The sequence below is a fragment of the Vombatus ursinus genome, unplaced genomic scaffold, assembly GCF_900497805.2.
Source record: "Vombatus ursinus unplaced genomic scaffold, bare-nosed wombat genome assembly UNPS02014818.1, whole genome shotgun sequence".
Classification (NCBI taxonomy): Eukaryota; Metazoa; Chordata; class Mammalia; order Diprotodontia; family Vombatidae; genus Vombatus; species Vombatus ursinus.
Window position 1 is genome coordinate 58,460,829 of NW_020954596.1, and position 25,736 is coordinate 58,486,564.

The 25,736-nt window shown below is 39.3% G+C and overlaps 1 protein-coding gene across 2 annotated transcripts in view; it reads right to left on the reverse strand.

Annotated features, from left to right (window-relative positions):
• Positions 1-25,736, reverse strand: part of SCFD2 (sec1 family domain containing 2) — a 414,713-nt gene that overhangs the window by 25,338 nt on the left and 363,639 nt on the right. For both annotated transcript variants that reach the window (XM_027836564.1, XM_027836563.1), the window contains exons 6-7: positions 21,357-21,502; positions 5,586-5,720 (exon numbers count right to left, since the gene is read on the reverse strand). In XM_027836564.1, coding sequence (XP_027692365.1) covers positions 5,586-5,720; positions 21,357-21,502 — 281 coding nt within the window. The remainder of the gene's footprint in view (positions 1-5,585; positions 5,721-21,356; positions 21,503-25,736) is intronic.

A 25,736-nucleotide genomic window follows, 5' to 3' on the forward strand; every position in this document is an offset into this window, starting at 1 on the left:
ATGTTCAAGCAGAGGCTGGAGGATGACTGTCTGGTCTGTAGCAGGAGGGATTCCTTGGAGATGCAGGTTCAATGGGATAAGAAGTTCTTCCTTTAGGGATTTGTGAACTTTTAACACACACACATACACACACGTACACACATGCATATATACAAATATGTATATACACATATATGTATGTGTATGTATATATACACACACATGTATTTGATAATTATATTTCAATATAATTTTTTCCTTTATAACCCTATGTATTTTATTTTACACATTCAAAAACATTTTGAGGAGGGGTCAAGAGGCTTCACTAGATTACCAAAGTGATCTAAGACATAAAAAGGGTAAAAACTCCTACATTACCTGGATTCTGAGGTCCCTTCCAACTCAAAATTTTGTGATTATGTAAAAGTGTATTTGTCATTTATCACTAGTGTGGCCTCAGGCAAGTTTTATAGCCTACTTGGGCCTAAGTTTCTCCATCTGTAAAATGGGGGAATGGACCAGATGACCTTTAAAATGCCATTTCTTGCTCTAAATCTATGATCCTAGGGTCCCTAAGGTTCCTTTTTGCTCCAAAAGTCAATGAATAGCAACATGAGGAATTAAATAAAAAGTACTAAGAAGTACTGGAAAGGTAAAGAGTGATGGAAAACTTGCATCTACCCTTGATTTCCTCTTCCTACTGCTCAGCCTCAGATATGAGAAGTGTAAGTAATCTTTCCTTCATGAAAATTACCTTCATTTTTCAGCATGGCCTTTTAGCAAATTACAATCAGGCCCCCGAAAGGACCACTGCCTGATTCTCATTAAATCCTGACTGACTTATTTTACTTCCTGGAAAGGTAGGCCTGAACTTATTTTGCTGACTAGGCTCTCTGAAACAAGTATGGCAGAGCCAGTAGACAACACCCATTTGGAAAAATAGAACAAGGATCTGGGTGGGGGCCGGAGCTGGTGAGAAGGATGTCTTTGTGGGGTGTGCTGATGGCCCTCTAAATCTCCAGCTGACAGATGAGAAGCACTCCTGGCAACTGACAGAAGAGGCGCCTGGCAGCTGAGGGCTAAGGAACAGCTCATGACAGCTGCTGGGAGGGCAAGAATGCCTTTTCCTTAAATCCATTACTTGGAAACCCCTCTTTGAGATCAGTTTCAAGCCGCTGGGGCATTTCTTCATAAGCCCTTCTTCCAGAAGGTGGTTCAGTGGGGGAGAAACAAGGAATAAATGAAATCCTGGCCCAATGGGTCCCAGAATGTTTTCCAAGATGACACTCACTTTAGTATTTCTGGGACTGGGAAACAGGAAGGCTCACAGGCGCAGGAGGAAACTTGAAAAAGGTGTGATTTTAAAGTGTTACTTTCTGGAGGTGGCTATGAAAAGTGGGATGCCACATGAAGTGGGACAAAAGACATCCGAATACCTCTACCATTCGCAGATCTCATGTCTAGGACATAAAGGAGGAAAATAATCTTTCCCTCCAGGAGCAAAATCCAATTTGTAGATGGGGGAGGAGCATATTGAAGGCATGGCTAGACTGGGAAGCCCTGAGAAAAGGGAAGACTAGCTAAGCTTCAGAAAGCCAGGCTGACCCTGGACTCAGTCACACTCAACTCCAAGCCCTTCAGCACTTTTTAAGAGGCAAGGAAGGGTGGGGGAAAGAGTGCTCGACCTGAGATCTGGTTTTCATTCACACCTCAGACACACAGCACAAGCCATGGTCAAATTCACTGTATCCTAACTTTCGAGATGGAAGGGCCCTGTGAGAACATCCAGGGTGATCTCTTCACTTTTTCTGAGGAGGAAACGGAATCCTAGAGATTAAGTGATTTGCTGAAGGTCACATAAGAAATATGTGGCAGACACAGGATTCAAATCCAGGTCCTCTGACTCTAAATTCAATGCTCCTTCCACTCCATGAGACTTCACTTCTGGCAGCCCGAGGTTTTTCATTTCTAAAATGGGGGTAATCTAGGATCTATCCTCCAGGGCTGTTGGGAGGATTGAAGGAGATGTGTTTTGCACATTGAGTGCTGTTGGCTATTATTATTTATTCTGGAAACATTGATCTGGATAACTTTAAAACAACAACCAACACAACCAGAGAAAGAAAACGAGGCACACAACAGATGTGTATACTGCTGTGAAGCTTATGGAAACTGGCAGCATCATGAGAGGAAGCCCCTGGCTGGTTCACTCTCTGGTTTCACCACATCAGCATCTTTGTCTGGTTTCTCTCTTTCAGTTCTGGGAGGGCACTGCTTTTCCAGGAACACATGTACATTCATGAACTCAAAAAGGCAAGATCTTCCATGCAGATTAATTTCTTAAAAAGGCAAGATCTTCCACGAAGATTAATTTCTCAAAAAGGCAAGATCTTCAATGCAGATTAATTTGTAATTTCAAAACTGCTTTGAAGATGAAAAAACACCCTGTAATTTCTAAGTGTTATTATAATTGGAACACTGGCAAAGTACAGGAGGGAGGTCAACATTTAGGTCTACCACTCATCCTTTTTTTTTTAAATATATATGATGAATATTTTATTCAGAAAGAAAGCTGGAAGGCTCTGAACATGGAAAGTGATGAATAACACCCTCCCCCCTAAAAAAAAAATTGGTAATACCTTAACAGATAGAAAATGATAAGGTGCTGATATGGGAGCCATTTCTAAATCAGCTTTGATCATAAACTTTTTTTTTTGCAATTATGTAAAACATTTCCATGCTAGTCATTTTGTATAAGAAGACTCAAATAAAAGAAAAAAAATGAAAGAAAATGAAAAATAGCCTGCTTCAGTCTGTATTCAATCTGATGTCCTTTGTCTGGAGGTAGATAGTATGCTTCATCAAGAATCCTTTGGGATTGTCTTGGAACATTGTTTGCTGAGAATAGCTAAGTCATTCACAGTTCTTCATTGAGTTATATTGCTGTTACTGTGTACAACATTCTCCTGGTTTTGTTCAATTCACTTTGCATCAGTTCATCGGTAAGTCTTTCCAGGTTTTTCTGAAATGATCCTGCTTGTCTTTTTTTTAATAGCACAATACTATTCCATTATAATTATATACAACTTGTTCATCCATTCCCCAACTAATGGACATCCCTTCAATTTCCAATTCTTTTCCATTTTTAAAAATAATCCTAAAAAAAAAATTTTATTTTTTGGAATACAAGCCTAGTAGTGGTATTGCTGGGTCAAAGGGTATTCACAATTTGATAGCCCTTTGGCTATAGTTCCAAATTGCTCTCCAGAATGATTGGATCAGTTCACAACTCCACCAACAGTGCATTAGTGCATTCCCACATCCCCTCCAACATCTAACATTTCCCTTTTTTTGTCATATTAGCCACTCTGATGGGTGTGAGGTGGAATCTCAGAGTTGTTTTAATTTTCATTTTTCTGATCAATAGTGAGTTAGAGCATTTTTTCAGATAATTATAGATAGCTTTGATTTCTTTGTCTGAAAAGTGCCTGTTCATATCCTTTGACCATTTATCAATTGGAGAATGACTTATATTTGACTCAGTTCTCTATATCTTTGAGAAATGAGGCCTTTATCAGAGAGACTTGCTGCAAAAATCCCCCCCCCCATATAATTTTGGTTGCATTGGTTTTGTTTGTACAAAAACTTTTTAATTTTATATACTCAAAATGATCTATTTTACATTTTGTAATGGTCTCTAAATCTTCTTTGATCCTAAATTCTTCCCTTATTCATAAATCTGAAAGATAAACTATTCCATGCTCTCTTCATTTGCTTATATTATCACCTTTTATGTGTAAATCATATACCCATTTTGATCTATCACTCATCTTGTTTAGATTCATTTAAATTTAGCAACTTTACAATGTCTTTTTAATGGAAGTGGAGGAGCAGATTAAACAAAGGATTTTTTCTCTCTTTATCCTTACATCCAGTGTGGCTTAATGTGTGAACATGCCTGACCCCTCCTTCCCCATAACAACTAGAGAAATTCTAGATTTCATCAGCAAGTTTTCTGTAGAGCAGAAAAAGGAGTAGTTGTCAAGGGAGTGATGATGTGGGAGCCTGGTCAGACAAGTGACCTGAACCTGAACATAGCCACTCCTCATTCTCCTTACTGAACAGTATATTTCTTATATTCAGTATTTAATGAATGTTTGTTGAGCGAATGAAGTCAATAAGGTAAATGGTACATGGTCTTAGTTTACACCAAAACATGGTTCACAACTAGCCAAGTGTTGGTGATGGGGGAGGAAGGGAAAAGTATTTATATAGTGCCTACTATATTCCAGCCACTGTGCTAAGTGCTCTACATATATTATCTCATTTGACCCTTACAACAATCCTACTGGGTAGGTGCTGTTATTATCATCACCATTTTACAGTTGAGGAAACTAAGGCAAACAAAGATTAAGTGACTTGCCCAGAGTCATACAGCTAGTAAGTGTCTAAAGTCAGTGTTCCTGACTCGAGGTCCAGAATTGTATCCACTGCATCATCTAGCTGCTAACGAGCTTAGAAAAAAAAAGTCTTCATCTACAATTCAATTCAATTCAACAAGCATTTATTAAACCTCTACTAGTTGCAAATAATTTTTTCTGGGAACCAGGTATAGGAAGATGAAAGAGAAAAATAGTCTCTGAACTCAAGGAATTTGCTTTAAAAAAAAAAAAAGACTTGGTGTCTCTTTCTTTCTCAGACTACAATACAGGGGCTATTCATCAGCCTGGGCCCACTTTGATCTCCCTACTAATACTGAATTTAGAGTGGATACCAGATGAGCTTAGCCCACTGAAGCTCCAAACTCCAAGCTCCAGAAATCCACTAGCCTCAGTCTCCTAGGAAGCAGGGATGACATGTGTGCATTACTGTGATGCCTGATGACTTTGCATTCTACTGGGAAATAGTCATATCGTGTTAAGGAGATGAGTATATCCAAGGCATCTGAGGGGGAGAAGAACACTACCAACTGGGGGACCAGAAAAGGCTTCTTCCAAGGAAGTTAAGGATTCTAAGGAGTATAGATTTTAAGAGGTAGAGAGGAGGAGGGAGCACAAGCCTGGTAGGCAGTACAGCCTGGGTAAAGCCATGGAGATGGGAAACAATGCCATGTTCAGGAACAGCAAGTAGCTTAGTTGTAGAATGCCTGAAGGGGGGTAATGTGAAATAAATCTAGAAAGATGGACAGGAGTTAGACTGTGAAGGGCTTTAGATGCTGGGTTAAGTAGTTTATATTTGATTCTAGAGGCACTGGGGAGCCACAGAAGAATCTAGAGCAGAGGAATAACATATGTTCTTAGAGAACATGTAAATCAACAGCACCTGGCTCCTTCTGCTTAGAAAAAGCCAGCTCACCCTGAAATTATAGGGATGACATACGACCTGCAGTGCTATGGTTCTAGGACTTGTCACTATCCCACTTTTTAGTCTGTAATTTTCATGGACACAAACATCTCTTGATTATAAAAGAAACAAAACATCAAAAGCTCTTGAATAGAGCTCCCTTGTGCTAATGGGGCACTCTCATTTCAATTCTTTGTACACCACATCTGTCATGCAGAGGAGGGGCCTGTGAACAGAAAATTATCACCACATGGCTGCTTTACCTTCATGAACATGCTAAATCCAGTTTTAAGAAGATCAGTGAGGCCTGAGGACATGTGTTCAATATCAACATGATCTGGTCTCTCCGGATTCAATATCTCCTCCACAACCTGCTTCAGCAACGGCTTATAGGCTGCCTGAAAAGGTAAGAGGTTACCATGTAAGTGAAAGGGTATATGTCCAATTGATCTCCTGGGATAACCATCAAAGGATGAAATTGGGGCAGGGGAGGGGGAGTAAAGAGAAGTCAACAATTTTCCAAACCAGATGGAAAGCAACCATTCCAGCATATGAAATGTGTCTTTTTTTTAGCATATGAAATGTTGAAGAGTAATGTATAATAGTTTAATATTGACATGAAGACAGTCTCTAGTCTTTGACAGAGGCACTTCATATGATGTTCATTATTGCTAGAAACTCTCTATTCATCTATATATATATTTATCTATTTTATTTATCCATCCATCTATTAATTTATCTCTATCTTTCTTTTTTCTACCTATCATTCTATCCATTCATTTATTCATCCATCTATTCATATCTATCTATCTATCTCTTTGTTGTAAGTATCCACTTGGGCTGTTGTGGAGAGAACATCACCTTTAGAGGCATTATTTACCACTTGGATGCTCTTGGGCAAATCACAACCTCTCTGGGCTTCAAGTGCTGCTTTTATAGAATTAGGGGATTGAATGGATGATCTCTAGGACCCTTCTATCTGAAAAAAACAAAAACAAAACCAAAACCTAAAACAATAGTAAGTTTTTGCCAGAAAAATTCCAAAGAGGCATGCAAAGCAGGGCATGGCTACAAAAAAGAAAATATTGGTAAAAATTGGTACTTTGATTTCTACCTCTAAGTGTACCTGTAGATATCAATAGATTCAGTGTGACGTAGTGAATAGAAAGCCGGCCTCCCAGTCTGGAACACCTGGGTTCAAGTTCTTCTTCTGACAGCAACGGCTGTGTGACCCTTTATTTAACCTCTCAGTGGCTCAGGAAGCCTTCTGAGACTGTAATGATGGTGACAGCCTACAATGGTAGAGGGAATACCACACTGGGAGCTCCCTATACTGATGAAATCAGAGGTTTAGTTCTTCTTCCTCCAAGCCTCACCAACAGACACACACACACACAGACACACACATATACTATCTCAGGTCTGGTTTTCTCTCATTCCCTTAAAAAAAAAGAGTCAATATAGTTTTATATAGAAAAATTTTTATTTCAATATCTAGCCCCTTAGAAAAAATTAATTTCTATCATATAAGCAACCCTTATATTTTCTTTTATATAAGCAGGCTATGGCCTGCTGCTCTGAAACCTTAGCTATGCCTTTCTAAAGCACTATATGATATTAACACTCTAGGGCTTTTAAATAAGGATTATCATTGGTATGAAACAGGACCGGGTTAGTACTATAGAGCTTTGCATTTAAAAGCAATACAAATGGGGAAGGGCAGTTAGGTGGTGAAGTGGATAGAACATTAGGTCTGAAGTCAGGAAGACTCATCTTCCTGAGTTCAAATCTGGCCTCAGGCACTTACTAATTGTATGACCCTGGGCAAGTCACCTAACCCTCAGTAAACTATTTTACTCTCGTTTGTAAAATGAGTTGGAAAAGGAAATCACAAACCACTCCAGTATCTTTGCCAAGAAAATCCCAAATGAGGTCACAGAGAGTCATATACGGCTGAAACGACTGAACTGTATGCTGTTGTCATAATGCTCCTGCAACAACTCAACTTAGAGAGACTGAAGTGCATTGTCTACCCAGATTCAAGTGAGTAGCAATTTAATCTACTAATTATGTGGTAGTTGGAGCACTTAAGGCTAGTTGTAGATTAATGTATTTAAACTGATATAGAGTAATTAGAAAACATAGAGCTTAACTTCCACAATAGCTATAACTAATTCAAATTTCCCTTTGACGTTATATTTAAGACGAGGGAGACCTGTCTAAGAAAGATCTGTTAGAGGTAGCAGCGAAGAAGCCAGGAATTAGAACCTAAAGAGCAGAGATAAACAGGGGATGATAGTAGAACCCATCTTCTAGAGGAAACCGGAATCAGGGATATAAGGATCCAGATTGGCCTAGGTGAGGAGAAGGAAAACCTCTTCTTTAAAGATTTAAAGATAAACCAAAAAACCAGAGTATGCCTCATGTCTTATATTTCATTTTATAAAGCATTTTGCAGATATACTCTTTAGCTACTCCTAAACACCTGATTCATTGAAGAATTTCTTTTTTAATTCATCAAAGCAAACTTAAATTGGGTGACATAACTTAATGAAGCACCATTATGTTCTGGTACTAAGAAAGTGACCTTTCAATAAAACTACTGAAATGCAAAAAAAAAGTCAACCTCAGGTTTGATACAGTATGACTCCCCTCTCCAAATACACACACACACACTTTTTTGTGGTTGCTTTATTGTTCTTTTGTGGGTAATTTATCAGTGTAGAGAGCCATCAGATTTCCAGTGAGGAACTCCCTCTCCCCATGCAGGTTGTTGCTGTTTGCCCTTTGTTCTTGAAGATGACCATGACTTGCAAGTGAATTGGATTTAGGTGAGGCAGGGCTGTGCAAAATCACCAGCCTCACTCCCTTTTCCAGAGCCCTCTGGGTCCAGTGGCAGGATATAGATCAGGACAACTGGAGATGGCCCTGGATGCAGTTGGAGGCCTTGCCCTTTTTAAGCTAAGGTCTCTCAGTTTGTCTGAGGCAATGCCCATTCAGTGATTAAGGCTAGGTAAAGATGAGGCAAAGAATGGACACTTTTACCTAGTTTAAAAAATAAAAATCAGTCTGGGAGGGGAAGGGCCTCAGGGTTTCTGACAGTGTTCATGAGCTGGCAAGTTGGAGGGTAAAGGATTTTATTCATATACTTCCAAAGTTCTTTCCTGATTCCTCAACATGGTGGCTGAGGTAATGCCTGGTGATACCACTTCCTTGCTGAAAGTCTCTCTCCCTCTCTCACTTCCCTGAATCCAAACAGGCCACTCAATACAACTGTCCTATATACTAAATCATTTTCTGACTTTTATTATATTGGTTTATATGTCTCATCCTCACTACTAGACTGTAAACTACTTGAGAGCTAGGACTACCTTACTTTTCAACTTCCTATTTCTAGTGCCTAGCATAGTACCTTCCACAAAGGATGTGTATAATAAATATTTTTGAATTAATATTAAAATAGCTAAACATAGAAACATTAAAAATACTATCTTTGAAAGCTCAAGCAAAGTTTGAAAAAGATAGACTTAAATATAATTTTGTGACATTCTCATTTATCTTTAACTGAAATGACTATCAACATATTCTTTCTTTTCTCTTTATTATTTTAAAGCTAGAAGCTCTTGGCTCTTTTATAGCATTTCCCACATTAGTTGTTTCAAACCTATTTTTCCCTCAAACCTCTCAAAGGAGCCCCTCCCCCTTCTCTCCTTATATTTTACCAAGAAAACAGAGGTCTTTCTCTTTCCCTATTCTCCATCTCAGAACCCCTTGACATCATCATCCCCAGTTCTCTCCTTTAATACAGTCTAAAGAAGAGGTTTTCCTTCTCCTCACCAAGGCCAGTCTGGATCCTTATATCCTTGACTCCGGTTTCCTCTAGAAGATGGCTTCTACTATCATCCCCTGTTTATCTCTGCTCTTTAGGTTCTAATTCCTAGCTTCTTCGCTGCTATGTCTAACGGCTCTTTCTTAGACAGGTCTCCCTCATCTTAAAAACAAACAAAAACCCTTCGCTTATATGGATTGTTGACACCTCGTTGGAAGACAATAACACATTGGGACCTTGTATTCTTTACATCTTTTGGCCAATTAAGTGATAGTAAAAAATGTAGTCTACTGTTGGCTACCACTTGTGAAAGCCTAGTAATTCCATCATCAATGACAGAATTATCAATGTGTATATAGATGATTTTCATAAAAGTTTTATAATACAGATGGGAAATTATGTGTAAAGGTCAATCTATCTGCTATATAAGATCATCTAGGGTTGATGTTACAGTCTACCTATGGCTGACTCTTCTATTTTTGAGGGTGAAAAAAGTTGGTTATAAAAGTCTTTGTAGATTTTTTCCTTTGTTCAATTTGTCATCTTCTTTTTATTTTGTAATTAAAAATTCTTGGGATGATTTTTGTTTTTGCTTTGGCTAGGCAATGGGATTAAGTGACTTGCCCAAGGTCACACAGCTAGTAAGCGTTAGGTGTCTGAGGCCAAATTTGAACTCAGGTCCTCCTGACTCCAAGGCCAGAGCTCTATTCACTGTGCCACCTAGCTGCCCCTTCTTAGGATGATTTTTTGCTCAGTCGAATATTCTTAAACCTGGCTTTGCATTCTATTGCTTCTTCCTGTTTCTGAGATGATACTGCTTATATCATCTTCCATCATCCTTCTGCATAAGACTTTACAAACAATTTTATGTTTTGAGCTACTGTTGACATTGGCTGCTGCTACATCTTTCTGCTTGGAAAACAAGCCAAGTATTTTTTTTAAATTAAGTTGCTTTTTAGGCTTTTATGGTCTCCTTGTTATGGCAATAGACATATCAGTTAAACTTCTATATGAAATTATTAGTCTATGCTTATATACTTTTTTCTGTTTCATTAGCAATATTTTTCTAAGTTAGGATTGAACTATTTAAATTGCATGCCATTTATTTTCCTTAACTTCTGTTCTTTCTTCTAGCTTCATACTAATTTTTATCTCTCCTTTAGCAAGTGGATGGTATGATTATACACAGACAATTGATTCAGGAGCTACTTCCACATGAATAAGGAGCATGATTTGCCTAAGTCACTCAGTTTCAAAAGTACATATTGATTTAATTTGGAGGGTCTGATCAAGTACTTCATGAAATATCTATACTGCAAGAGATTGTCAGCGTATAAAAACTATAATTATCTTCACGGCATTTTTTTTTTGGAGAATAGTTCACATGTGCACTGAAAAATAGATAACCAATGAATGTCTCATGAAATGATGTTTCCTGTTGACTTTGGACACACAATAAGATTAACTCTACCCATTCCTTTTTTGGGGGGGGGTCCTCAAGGAGAACCCATGAGCTACTTTTTCATTTAGCTACAACTTCTTTTTGTATTCTGGTTTCATCTATGGAAGGAATGTCAAGATTAATGTGACTCAGTTTCTCCAGTAGTATGTCAATTTGTTGGCACATTTAGAGTATCAACAACTAAGAGTTTATAGACAGTCTAACAATTGTGTGATTCTTTGCCCCCTGCTCCTATGGAATTAGAAGAGGAAGCAAGCAAGACTGAAGATAATTTTTCTTTGTTTCATGAACTGCCATGGAATTTGATGAATGAATGAAAAAGCATTTATCAAATGCTTATTACGTGCTAAGCACTGAGGACACAGATATAAAAGTGAAAATAGTCTCTGCCCTCAAGAAGCTTACATTCTTATCTGGGAACACAAAATTTACAGGGGAGTGGTGGCTAAGGAGTGACATTTTGGAAAGTTACAGGGATAATGAATAAAGAAAGCCATAGGGGAGGATACTGATATGCCTTTCCAGGAGCAATGACAGAACTGATTTGATTATTGTTCTAGAACTGGAAAGGAGATGAGGAATGGGGACAAGGGATATATATACATACACATATACATATATACATACATACATACATACATATATATATATATATATTTGTGATGGCATGGATGGCATGGTAAAGAGATTGAAAAGCGAACTGAAAGGTGTCTAGAGCTAGTTCTCCATGTAGCAGGTGACCAAGACAACTGCCCATCAGAATAGTATGGCCAAAGAATTCATCAAGTGGTTGGTCTATATGTATTTACTTCTTTTTGTTGTTATTATTTCCCCCAAATAGAATATAAGCTCTTTGAGGGCAAGGACTGTTTTGTTTTTGTCTTTGTATCTCCAGGGCCCAGCATAATGTATGACATATAGCGAGTGCTTAATAAATGCTTGTCACTTGTTTATTTGGGCTTTACAGATTGAGTATTTAGAGCTGCGGAGGAAATGAGGCGGGGGTACTGAGATGGGGGTACAGGATGAATGATACAGTTACTGAGAACATAGGGATCAGAACCTGGGACTGGGCATGAGTAGAAGCAGCCATTAGGAAAAGGAGCTAAGCCCACACATGGTTCCTGGGATGGAGCCTGGGGCTGGGCAAAGGAGCAGAAGGAGCTAGGACTCGGGATAAATCCCATGAATGCTTCATCATGTACCTTTCATCTTGCACAATTTGGACAATGTCCCTTTGAGTGCCACAGATCTTGAATTCTCTTGTTAATTAGGCAAGAAGCATAAGAGACAGAAAATGTCTGGTAAGAGTTGTCTGCACAGGACACATCCAATGTCATGCCAAGGTTATCATGTTCGATCCATATGATATTAAGTATGAACGAGGTCACAAGCAACACGCTCTAAGAACAACATCTGTTTAATAGCTCCATAATGCCACAGCTGAAAAACATCCATAAATCAAACACTGTTAATGTTTGGGGAAAGAGATTAAAGCTCATGTTAAACAGGGGCATTTACTTTGAGAAATTACAGGGTAAAGATTATTTAAACAAAATAAAAACGATGTGTTCGAGTTGTCAGCCAACCGAGTTCCCTAAATAAATACAACCCATTTAAATCCTGGGCTAAGCCAGGCCAGGATGTTGTAGATGCCTTAACATTTACAATAATTCAGTGGGTATGAGGCTCTAAAGAGCTTGCCAATCTGCTGCTACTGCCCTGCCCTGCCCTGGTCTGCTTTGCTTTCTCTCTAATAGGGTTGGGCCTGAACCCAGCTCACTGTTAGTTCAGATGCAAGGTTGGGATGAAATGAGATACTCATTGGTCATTGAACAGTTGACAAAAAAAGTTTACTTAGCTATAACATAGGAAGGATACAATCAAACTTAGTTAGCTTCAGCTTTGGTAGATGTGGCCTCCCCTGCTCCTTATGGAAACTGGAAACAGGTCTGGTGAGGGAGCAGAGCACTGAGACTTAGGTGGTTTTTCATCAAGCAGTAACATTTTGGAAAGTTACACAGATAATAAATAAAGAAAGCCATAGGGAAGTATACTGATGTCCCTTTCCAGGAGCAATGACAGAACTGATCTGATTACAGTTCTAGAACCAGAAAGGAGATGGGCAATGGGGACAAGGGATATATATATATGTGTATATATATATATATGATGGCATGGATGGTATGGTAAAGAAATGATTGAAAAGCAAAGTGAAATGTGTCTAGAGCTAGGTCTCTAAGTGGTAGGTGACCTAGGCAAGTGCCTTGTCTGAAAGGCCTGGACTTCACATGGATGGAACTTTATATGCCCTGAGGTGACCAGGAAGCTTTGTCAAGAGAGGCAGAAGCCAATTATGTTTCAGGAACAGTTTTGTCACCTTTTAGGGAGAATGAATGGGGGAGGGGTGGGGCTGGAGCTGTTAAGGTTAGAGGGAGGCATGCGTCTAACCCAGGTTGTGTGGAAACCTTGGTAGATATTTATCCTATCACACTCTCCGTCCTTTTCTATGGCTTCCAAAAAGAAAAAAGATGATAGGGACATTCTAGCCATTCTGTCCTTAAGAAAGACCTTTGCACAATGTCTGCTAAAAATAATAATAATAACAGCTAACATTTATATAGCATTTAGTATGTGCCAGGCATTATGCTAAGCACTTGATAATCATTATCTTACTTGATCCTCACAACAATTCTGGGAGGTAGATATTATTTTTCCCATTTTTTTTTACAGATGAGGAAGCTGAGGCAGGCTGAGGTTAACTTACTCTCCCAGGGTCACCCAGCTAGTAAGCGTCTGAGGCTGGATTGGAGCTCAGGTTTTCCTGACTCCAGGCCTGGGGTTCTATTCACTGAACCAGGCATTTAATAAATGCTTGTTGACTAAGAACATTAGAACTGCTGCACTGGGTTAGATCCATAACTTATCATTCACCTCAATAATCTGTCTCTCACAGTGAAACCAAAGGATATAGCACACGGCTGGGAACAGCTATCTTTCCTGTTAGTAATGAATAAAGAACTGAACGAGAAAACATTAGCTGCCTACTATGTGCCAGGTACCATGCTGGAAGAAGGCCCTCTCTACCCTGGTTAGCATGGGTAGGTTGTAGAGCATTTCAGGATGTGGAGAAGGCTTTCATAGCTGTTTACAAAGACTATACTAAAAGGACGGAAGTGTGAGCTCCCTACAATTATTTACTATTCCTTCATGCTCTGTGATTGCCCGGAGTAATGGAATTTTCAACTTTGCTGACTAAGAGGGATTAAATCTTTGTGCTTGTGGCATGCAAAGCCTCCCTTTGTATATGTCTGTGTGCGAGATACATCTGAGGGAGTGCATTCTGTGGATCTGTTTTAAATTATTCGGTCTATATATTAATAAATACAGCCAGTTTTGAAGAATTAACTGGCAACAGGTAAGCAAAGGGTGCCTTTGACACTGCCCATAGAAACAGAAATGATTCTTCACAAGATCCAAGGTGGACCCTGAGAGTTCTGTAGATACTGGGGACCAGGGTAGACTTGTTCCTCACAGAACCATAGGAACCAGGAATACAACTCAAGTGACCAGGGAGGAGGCACAGGGAGACTTGGCCAGATCCACACCTTCCTCAGTTCCCAGAGGAACTTAGAGGCAACCTCCGCTTGGACAGAGCAGAGCAATAGGGTGGAACTAGACAAAGTATGCAGACATTTCAGGGCTCACAGAGAGGGAGCTGGATCAGGGAAAAGGCTGAACTCCAATTGCCTACAGCAGGGTTGGTTCTTAACCTGGGGTTTAAAACTATTTTTAAACTATAATTCAGTATGACTGATTTCCTTGTAATCCTATTTATTTTATTTTAAGCATTCAAAAACATTATTCCTAGAAGAGGAACAGGTTTCACCAGACTGTCAAAAGAGTCCAAGATACAAAAAAGTTAGGAAAGAAAGGATGTTTAAAAAAAGTCAACTTGTAAACAGGACTCTATCTACTCTTGTGGACCTGTAGTTGCTTTTATCTGCAAAAAAAAAAAAAAAAATGAAGATGATAATGACATGTTTAAGCTCTACAAAGCACTTAGATATATTATCTCATTTGCTTTTCACAAAAACCCTCTGGGAAAGGGCTGAGGAGATGATCTCCATTTTACAGATGAGAAAACAGGCTGAGAATGGTTAAATGACTTGCCCAGGGTCACATAAGCTACTAGGTCTGAATGGGATTTGAACTCAGGTTTTCCTGGCTCCAAGACTGGCATTCTAGCTTCCCCAGGGAACCTTTCCTTCACTTTTTGTGCCCTTATATATAGCTGGGTCCTGATTAGTGCTGATAATAAATCCCCCTGAAGCGGTTACAATATGAATTCCCACTGCATACTTCCATGGAAGTTCCATGGGCTGGAACCAGTGACCATATTTTAAACAATTATCACTTCAAATAGTGTGAACTGGAACACATGGGACCACTTCTGAGGAGACATTATTTGTACTCATCAGGACCTAACACTGGAAATGAGATTCTAGACATAATGAGTTAGAGGTAGCCGGTGGTGCAGTTCATAGAACTCTGGGCCTGGAGGCAGGAATCCCTGAGTTCAAATTCAGTCTCAGACCCTTACTAGCTGTGTGACTTTGGTCAAGTCACTTAACCATTGCCTGCCTCAGTTTCTTCAACTGTAAAATGAGGATAATAATAGCACCTGCTTTCCAGATGAACATTAAATGAGATAACATTTTTACAAAGTGCTTAGCACAGCGCCTGGCACATAGTAGGTGATATTTAAATGGGTATTCTCTTCTTCCCTTCCCTTCCCCACTTCAGGGTGAATGGCCCAAACTCTGTTAGTACGACTGACGTTACGAAGAAGGAGACAGACGACAAGGTTGGGTTCTTGAGCCTACCATTCAACAGAAAGGAGCCCCAAACCCTGGGAGCGATGCTGTACAGGCAGAAATCCTAGCAGATCTTACATCAAATTGTGGTGGCAAGGGTAGGCAGGAGAGATCGGCATAGTGTCACAGTGTGACCCCTTCCCCAAAAATATACAAAATTGAAAACAGAAACTGTGACTTATGCATGTCTTAGATGAGATTTACAAATAATAAATGTTTATGCGAAGTTAGCCAAGGCCCTCATCATAATGGCCAGAAATGCTACAAGAGCTCGTTAGGGTCCTTCCCCATCCCCACCCCCACCCCCATATTTATAATAAATGCAGTAAATCATCCTTGGTTCTTGACATTCTTCTGTCTAACTGTCACCGTATATCATAGCTCAAGAATATCACTCTGAATGAGACTTAGAAGAGTATCTAAGGTCACTCTTTTTAATAACCAAGCAACATATGATTAATTATCTAAGTAATTTTATCTCTCATTTTTATGGTTCCTGGTACACTGAATAAAGGGAGGAAATATTTTTGCTTTTAATTAAAAGGCAAAGCTAAATGACCCATCTGCGTCAGCATTTCTAGAACCCTTAGCAAGAGGTAATATTAGCTAGCTATCACCGCCATCAATTAATTTAATTACCCCCATGGAGTGCAGAGTTCAGGCAATGAAAGACACTGTGCGGTGGAAAAGACAGGGGCACTGCACCATGACCCAGCAGACCCACATTGAAATCCTAGCTTTATCATTCTTTGTGCCTTAACCTCCTCATCTATAAAATAAGTTTAATTATGCCCGGCCGCATTAACTCACAGGGTTGTTGTGAGGATCAAAATGAGGAACAGGAACGAAAGGGCTTTATTGCATAAGCCCTATGCCTAATACCTAAGAAAGACATGAGACTCCATCAGTTTGGTGACTCCCATGTGAGAACTCCCTCCACTAGCATAGCACACTACTCATCCGTGACTTTATAAATAAGTATTAGTGAGTTTTTGTGGTGAAAGACCTAGCGACTTACTTTAGGACACAAAGCTTGTGCAGTGAGGGCCAACTCTCACATTGCATAGCTCAAAGGGAGACAGAATAGCCATCTCTGGCCTCTTCTCTCAGGAAGGGAAGCAGGAAGTTGGAGTCAGAAGCTTGGCCACTCTGCTCTTCTCAGAGAGAAGGGGTACCAGGCTAGAATTATATCTGCCTGTTCCTTTAAACATCATTCATTGAGGCAATATGGTTTTTAGATTCAAGCTTAACTTCTGACTTCTGTCTCTTAATGGGGAAAGGGTGACCTCAAGTTTGACTCAAGGCTTGACTCCCATCCCATCAAATACCACTTTTACAATAAACACTCATATAGCAATTAGCAAAGAAACCAGTTTTCCAGCTCAATAGTAAACCAGAAATTAGAGAAAGTATGCATAGGAAAATATATAGCAGACAATAGATAGTAAAGGAGCTCTCTCATTGGGAGGGAAGTAACTCAACTCAACCAAGAGAGACTCCTAGGTACCACCCTAAGTCTCTAGGGTAGCAAGCTCAGGATAGAGGCACGATGGAGACCACTAGCTCCTCTCATGTCAACTTTCCCCCAGTCTTCTTCTCCCTTCAGCAACTTGAAGTGAGGTTGACATCATCTATCTCTTCTCTTAAAGTTGAAAGCCAAAAGCTCCCAAAGTGACTGCACAGCCTGAAGGAGTTTCCTCTCTTCTGCTCTTGCCAACTTTGCCCCTTCCCTTTGGTAGGTACAGGGTATGGATCTCCATCAATGAAAAAAAGAGTCTCATACCAATGGGCTTTGGGTTATATTCATAAGCATCAGAGGAAGGATCTGAATTCAGGGTTTTTGGATTCCAAGTCCAGAATTATATCCACTAGACTCTTATATGTGATTGAGTGCTAGGCTTGGAGTCAGGAAGACCTATGTTCAAATCCCACACTTATTACCTGTGAGACCTTGGGTGAATTACTTAAGAGGGTGGAAATAAGGATTTATATATACACATACACATATAAATATATTACATATAATATATTTATATATGTATATTAATATATTATATACAATGTAATATATATTAATATGTATTACACATGTAATATATATAGTATCTATATATGTATATATTATACTATATATCAGTTATAAATATCAGCAATATTTGAAAGACAGGAGAGATCCCACAAAATTGGAAAAGAGTGGTGGTTGTCTTGATTTTCAATATAGGAAGGAGAACAGGGTCTGAACATTACAGGCCAGCAAGCTTGACTTGGATTCCTGGGAAAATGCTAGATCACATTGTTAAAAAGCTGCTTAGCGGACTCTTGGGGGCAGGGGGTCAGGCGGAGCCAAGATGGCAGAGGGAAAGCAGTGACTGTCTTGAGCTCTCTCCCAAAGCCCTCTAAATACCTAAAAAAATGGCTCTAAACAAATTCTAAAGCAGCAGAACCCACAAAAAGACAGAGTGAAACAAATTTCCAGCCAAAGACAGCCTGGATGGTTGATCTGAAAGGTTGGGCGGGGAGAGGAGCACAGTTTGGCATGGGCGCACAGGCTGCAGTGACCCTGGAGCAGGCCTCAGAGGACTGAATCTCGGGCAGCTGTGGTGGTTTCCAGACTTCTCAACCCACGAACGCCAAAGACAACTTAGGTCAGTGGGAAAAGTCTGTGACTGCGGTGAGAGAGAAGGTAGGTCTCAGCCACAAGTCTCGAGCGTGGCCCGGGGCCGCGGCTTTTTTCTGAGCTTCCAGCCCACAGACTGAGGGGGAATCGAGTGGCTTATCAGAGGGGGATTGCAGGGATCTCTTTGCCAGTGCTGATGCAGGAATCTCTTGCTTTACTGGTGCTTGGATCTGGGTCACAGTTCTGAGGCGTGGTCCTGGGGCGAGAAGGAGTGCTGGTGTGGTAGAGCTTGTTGCGGTGGTGGAGAGGAAACACCTCGCCCCTTATCATACCACCTTGGAAGTTCTGAAAATGTACAGGTCCCTAGAAGTACCTCTGAAAACAGCTGTACAAACCCGCAAAGCTTGGGACAGTACACTCTTCACATTGGAAGCAGACTTTTACCTTAACAAAGAGCTTAAAACTCAAGTAATTGGCCGGGATCATGAGTAAGCAGCGCAAAAAGAGTGAGACTATATTATCTTACTTTGGTGACAAAGAAGATCAAAACATACAACCAGAAAAAGACAACAAAGTCAAAGTTCTTACATCAAAAGCCTCTAAGAAAAACATGAATCAGTCCCAGGCCTTGGAAGAGCTCAAAAGGGATTTTCAGAAGCAAGTAAGAGAAGTAGGGAAAAACTGAGAGTGATGCAAGAAAATCATGAAAAACAAGTTAACAGCTTGCTAAAGGAGACCCAAAAAAATACTGAAAAAAATAACACCTTAAAAAATAGCCTAACCCAAATGGCAAAATAGGTCCAAAAAGCCAATGAGGAGAAGAATGCCCTAAAAAGCAAAATTGGCCAAATGGAAAAGGAAGTCCAAAAGATTACTGAAGAAAATACTTCCTTAAAAATTAGAATAGAGCAATTGGAAGCTAGTGACTTTATGAGAAATCAAGACACTGTAAAACAAATCCAAAAGAATGAAAAATTAGAAGACAATGTGAAATATCCCATTGGAAAAACAACTGACCTGGAAAATAGATCCAGGAGAGAGAATTTAAAAATTATTGGACTACCTGAAAGCCATGATCAAAAAAAGAGCCTAGACATCATCTTTCAAGAAATGATCAAGGAAAACTGTCCTGATATTTTAGAACCAGAGGGCAAAATAGAAATTGAAAAAATCCACCGATCTCCTCCTGAAAGAAATCCCCAAAGGAAAACTCCTAGGAATATTGTAGCCAAATTCCAGAGTTCCCAGGTCAAGGAGAAAATATTACAAGCAGTTAGAAAGAAACAATTCAAGTATTGTGGAAACACAATCAGGATAACACAAGATCTAGCTGCTTCTACATTAAGGGACTGCAGGGCATGGAATATAATATTCCAGAGAGCAAAGAAGATAGGATTACAACCAAGAATCACCTACCCAGCAAAACTGAGTATAATCCTTCAGGGGAAAAAATGGTCATTCAGTGACATAGAGGACTTTCAAGCATTCTTGATGAAAAGACCAGAGCTGAATAGAAAATTGGACTTTTCAATACAAGACTCAAGTGGACCACGAAGAGGTAAACAGGCAAGAGAAATCATGAGACTTATTAAGGTTGAACTGTTTACATTCCTGCATGGAAAGATGATATTTGTAACGCATGAGACCTTTGTCAGTATTAGGGTAGTTGGAGGGAAAAAAATTATATAATTATATGTATGTATAGATAGATAGATAGATAGATAGATAGATAGATAGATAGATAGATAGAGGGCACAGGATGAGTTGAAGATGAAGGGGTCATATCTGGAGAATAAAATTAAGGGGTGAGAGAAGATTATATTAGGAGAAGGAGAAAGGAAGAGGTAGAATAGGGTAAATTATCCCACAAAAAAAAAAAAAAAACAGAAAAGAAAAGGCTCTTACAGCGGAGGGGAAATGGGGGAAGGTGAGAGGGAATGAGTTAATCTTATTCTCATAGGATTTGACTTAAGAAGGGAATAACATACACACTCAATTGGGTGTGGAAATCTGTCTTACCTTACAGGAAAATAGTGGGGGAAGGGGACAAGAGAGGAGGGGAATGATAGAGAGGAGGGCAGATTGGGAAAGGGAGTAATCAGAAGCAAATACTTCTGAGGAGGGACAGGGTCAAAAGGAAGAATAGAATAAATGGATGGGTGGGATAAGATTAAGGGAAATAGAGTTAGTTTTTCACAGCATGTCTACTATGGAAGTATTTTGCATAACCGCACATATATAACCTATATTTAGTTGCTTACCTTATCAATGAGGGTGGGTAGGGAGGGAGGAAGGGAGAAAATTTGGAACCCAAAGTTTTAAAAACACATGTTTAAAAAAAATGTTTTCACATGCAACTGGGAAATAAGAAATACAGGAAATGGGGTACAGAAATCCATCCTGCCCTACAGGAAAATTGAAGGGGAAGGGGATAAGAGAAGAGGGGAGAGATAGAAGGGAAGGCAGACTAGGGGACGGGGTATTCAGAATGTATGCCATCTTGGGGTGGGGGGAGGGGCGAAATGGGGTGAAAATTCGGAACTCAAAATCTTGTGGAAGTAAATGTTGAAAACAAAAAAAAAAATAAATAAAATGAGAAAGCTGGAAAAAAAAAAGAAAATGCTTTCCACATTCAGAGAAAGAACTTAGGAGTCTGAGTGCAGATTGAAGCATATTATTTACTCTCCTTTTCTTTTGTTGTTTTGTTTTGTTTCTTCTTTCTCCTGGTTCCTCCCATTAATTCTAATTCTTCTTTACATCATGACTAATTTGAAAAATGTTTAATATTAATGTATAAGTAGAGCTTATATCAGATTGTATGCCATCTTGAGGAGGAGGGAGGAGTGGAAGGGGGATAAAATTTAAAACTAAAAATCTTACAAAAGTGATTGTTGAAAACTAAAAATAAATTAATTAATTATAAAAAAAAAAAAAGCTGCTTAGCGAACACTTAGAAGAGAAATGGTGATTGCAAAGGGCAGGCCAGGAGGTGAGTGATCTGCAGAAGACCAGACAGTAAGTGCCAGGACCGGGACTTGATCCCGGGCCCTCTCACTCCACAGCCAGAGCTCCTTCCCTGCTACCTTCCTGCCTCATTACTGTCTCCACTCCTATAAAACTCTATCAGCCTGAGGGGGCTTTCATTCTTTTAACTCTGATGCATAAAACCCATTGCCCACCCCCCACCCCTAGTTTAATTGGAAACAATTCCTCAGAGATTAAAAAGTCATTTGCAAACGTGTTACTTGCCTGATGGGTGTGGTTTCCAGGAACATACACAGATTTAAACTGTTTCATGAGACTTCGGGCTGTAGTGATATCGTGGAGTGACTCAAAGAGCTCATCTACAGCCGCTCTGGCCTTCTGAAATGTCGGGTTAATTGAAGATTCACAGCCTGGAAAAACACAGAGCCATTTTTATGAGTAAGAAGAGAACTTTAATTTATGTTTTAATAAATGGTAGTTTAAGCTAAGATGCAACAGTTGGAATTTTTTTTAACCTAATTTTCTCTGGCTGTTTCTCCACTGGGCTAGCTCAGCTCTGTCTGAGCACTACCAGGAAGTGACTTTGACAGAATTAGAACTCAGCCCCTGCTGAAGTCCTTACCATTGGCCTCACTTGCTAGGATGGCCTAAGTGACACTGAGAGGTCTCTAGGGTCAGCTATCCTTAATTTCAAAAATATTAGGGGGAGGTAAAAAATTTAAAATCTAAAAGAAGTTTTGATTAAGTCCTCCTACCTTTCCATTCTCATCACAAACATTGTTCTCCTAACTCTTGAAAAAAACATGGTGTTAATGAGAACATTGTTATAGATGCAGTTACATAGGATCAGTGCTGTAAATGCTAACGAAAGCAATCATCAGCTTTGGTTTTTTAAATAAAAAATTTTATGGGTACTTTTTGTTTTCACATATCATCACTTTCAGAGAGACAGTCAATCTTCAACTTTCACGGGGGTAACATTCCTAGAAAATGGTATGAAAGTAAAAAATGCAAATGTCGATACACTGAACCTATAGAAAATGAGTTAGGTTCCTCTAACCACCAAAAACTGTAATCTTGCACTGCCTATAATGGCTGTAGACATTCCAGCATGAAGTTTATGTAGCTCTTTTATTTTCTCACTGAGCTGAATCACTAACTTTGTATGCTTGAGCTTAGAGCCCAAAGAACTTGCACTGCTCTTTGGGGGCATAATTGTAACACAAAACTTGAGTCAAAAAGGCAAACATGCACAGGAGCACTTGATGCTACAATGGTGGGGTGAACAAGACCAGTTGTCTAGTAGGACATCAGCTGATCCACAAATCTGGTGCACATCCTTGAATGGGGTTACTAATACATTACGAAAATGCTTGAAGTCAGGAAAGTTAAATGCATGCATGTTGAAGACTGACTCTACCTCCCTGCCAACCCAACAAACTCTGTAAGCACAACCAAAGGCACCAGTTAAACAAAACCGACTTAAACCGTGAACGATGCTGGCCATCTACATAGCACTCCACAGTATTTGTCCCATTTCCCCCTCATCTTACTGGTGAAAAGAGGGGGGCCATGGGATCATAGCTTTTGAACTGGAAGGCTCTTGAAAGTCATTTAGTTTAACCCCCTTCATTTTTCAAATGAGGAAACTGATCTCTCAGCTTCAGGCATTTTCTTGGCTGTCTTCCATGCCTGGAACCCTCGCCCTCCTCTGCTCTAACTACTGACTTCCCCAGTTTTCTTTAAGTCCCAACTAAAATCCTATTTTCTTCCCTAATTCCTCTTTATTCCAGTGCTTCCTCTTTTTTCATTATTTCCTATTTCTCTTGTATACAGCTTACTTTGTATATATTGATTTGCATCTTGTCTCTATTAGATTGTAAGCTCTTTGAGGGCAGGGCCTGGCTTTTGCCTCTTTTTTGTATCTCCAGCACTTAGCATGGTAGCTGGCACATAGTAGGCACTTAATAATTGTTTATCGAATTGAACCAATGCCCAAAGAGGTTGAGGGTTCTGGTCAAATGCGCAATGACAAAGGCAGAATTTGAACCCAAGTCCTCTGACCCCAAATCTATTCTTTGGGGCCAAGATTTGTTAAGACAATTACTTTAAGATGATGAATGAATGAAGATACAGTATTGTTTTGTGCCCTTTTGGTGGAGTTTAGTTATAGTGTATTAAACTAGGTTACCAATAAAGGAAATTGATTGGGGCAACCTTATGCATAATGTGACATTTTATACAATTATATAATAGTTATTCAATAACTAACGGTCTTCATGGAAACAAAACTAAACAAAACATACCATAAAGGCAAAGGAATGAAAGATTACAGAAATGCTTCAAAACAAAGTAATGAGGCTGACCTAACACTCAAATAAAGCATTTTCATATCTCAAGAAGTAAATAATGCAAACTAAATACGCATGAAAGTACATCAAGAAAATAGATACATAGCTAACATAATAATCATAGCTAACATTTATACTGCATTTCCTATGTACCAGGCAGGGCAGCTAGGTGGTGCAGTGGACAGAGCACTGGGCCTGGCATCTGGAAAACTCTTCTTCCTGAGTTCAAATCTGGCCTCAGACACTTACTAGCTGTGTGACCCTGGGCTTAACCCTGTATACCTCAGTTTCCTCATCTGTAAAACGAGCTGGAGAAGAAAATGGCAAACCACTCCAGTATCTCTGCCAAGAAAACCCCAAATGGGATCAGGAAAAGTCACACACAACTGAGAAACAAAAATGCACTAAGGCAAAGTGCTATTTGATCCTCACTACAACCATGAGAGGTAGGTGCTATTATTATTTTCATTTTACAGATGAGAAAACTGAAGCAAACAAAGGTTAAGTGACTTGCCCAGGGTCACACAGCTTTTGTCTGTGCATCCCCAGTAACTGAGAGGCAGTGTGGTATAATGGACTTTGAGATCAAGAAAACTTGGGCTCAAGTCCTAGTGGTCTGTGATATATACTAGCTATATGACTTAATCAAGCAACAAGCATTTATTAAGCACCTACTATGTGCCAGGCACTGGGGATACAAGTACAAAGAATTAAATAATCTCAACTGGCAGAGGCTCGCTCTAGCTCTCAGGCAATTTTCTATAATTACCACTTAATAGAAGAGTTGCTGATTTGCATTGGTGAAGGGAGATTTTACACGAAGAGTCTGGATTAAAAAAAAAGTCACAGGTCCATACCAAAACAAAACAAAACAAAACAAAACAAAACAACCCCAAGCATCTAATAGCCTCTTACACATAGCAGGAATAAGTGCTTCATAGGAATAAAAAGTAACATTACTGAGGACCAAATGTTCTCAACTCCTTTAAAATAAGACTTTGAAACAAGGGTTTGTGAAAATACCTGACATTAAAGAATCAATCTGAGACTTCTATTCCCAAAGAGAATTTCTTATTATATTTCCTCAGAGAGCATATTAACGGTGATCGTCGAAAGAAAAATAACATCTTGTTCACTGATTATAGACTAACAGTAATACATCAGCAGAAAGATACAGGATGTTCAGAACAAACAAAGGCATCACCCTGGTGCTGATCTGAGGTAGTAGTACCCAGCCCTGCTTGTTTCTCTTGGTACAATCCCATTATCCTTGCCTTGGTCAAGAATTCCACTGAATGAGTCCCTGGGAAATCATGGTTCCTTAATCATCTTATTGTTTCTATCTTCTAATTACTCATTTGGAGCCATTTTTGTAGGTGCTGGGAATAAAGAATTGGGGAAATATTGCCCAAATGCAAACAAAAGACTTAAGAGCAATGCATTTGGGCGAGTGCAGCTTTTGGTTATGTGATCATAGGCAAGTCACTTAAATTTTCTAAAACTTGATTTCTTCGTCTGAGAAATGAGGACAATAATAACTGTAAGACTCACCTCCTGGGGTTACGGGGAGGCTCAGTTGAGATAACTATATAAGGCAGTTTACAAACATCAAAGCAATAAACAAATGCCAGCTATGTTTATCGTTATCGAGGAGATAGAAAATACTATTATATTTAATCTGGCAATATTGTTTTTGTTATAACGTGTTTATATGACAAGTAAGCTAATGTCTTTATCAAGACTATTTAAAATGGTATTTTATTTTATGTAAAGCAGAAGGACTAATGTTATTATTCCATATGTTGACAGTTTAGTTTAGCTTTTTGGAAAGTGGGGAGATTTATGCTCAATACTAAAGGCTAAATGTGAGTCATATAATTATTCATAAAATTTCTGATGGCAAACTGGAATGGGGGGAAAAAGCAATTTCTGGATACATTTGGTAAAGCTTAGGTTAACTGGGGAAATTTTCAGAACTGTTCTTGCTTGTATTCCTGGTAAATGAAAATCAAATGAACACAGTAGGAAAACAAGCTTTTCAAAGAAGCTGGGTAGCAAATAACTAGATATGCTAAACACTGCATCCAAAATAAAATTTTGCTGTAAGCAACTGTGATTGTAATTACTTAAAATGAAAAAGTGGGATGGAACCTCTACAGTCACTTGTTTCATATGCCATGGAAGCCCCAAAGCAAGCATCTGGGAATGCAAACACTTGGTACAGTGAAAGAGCAATATTTCTGGAGAAAATTCAGATCCTGCCTCTAATATTTTCTATTTGGGTGACCATGGT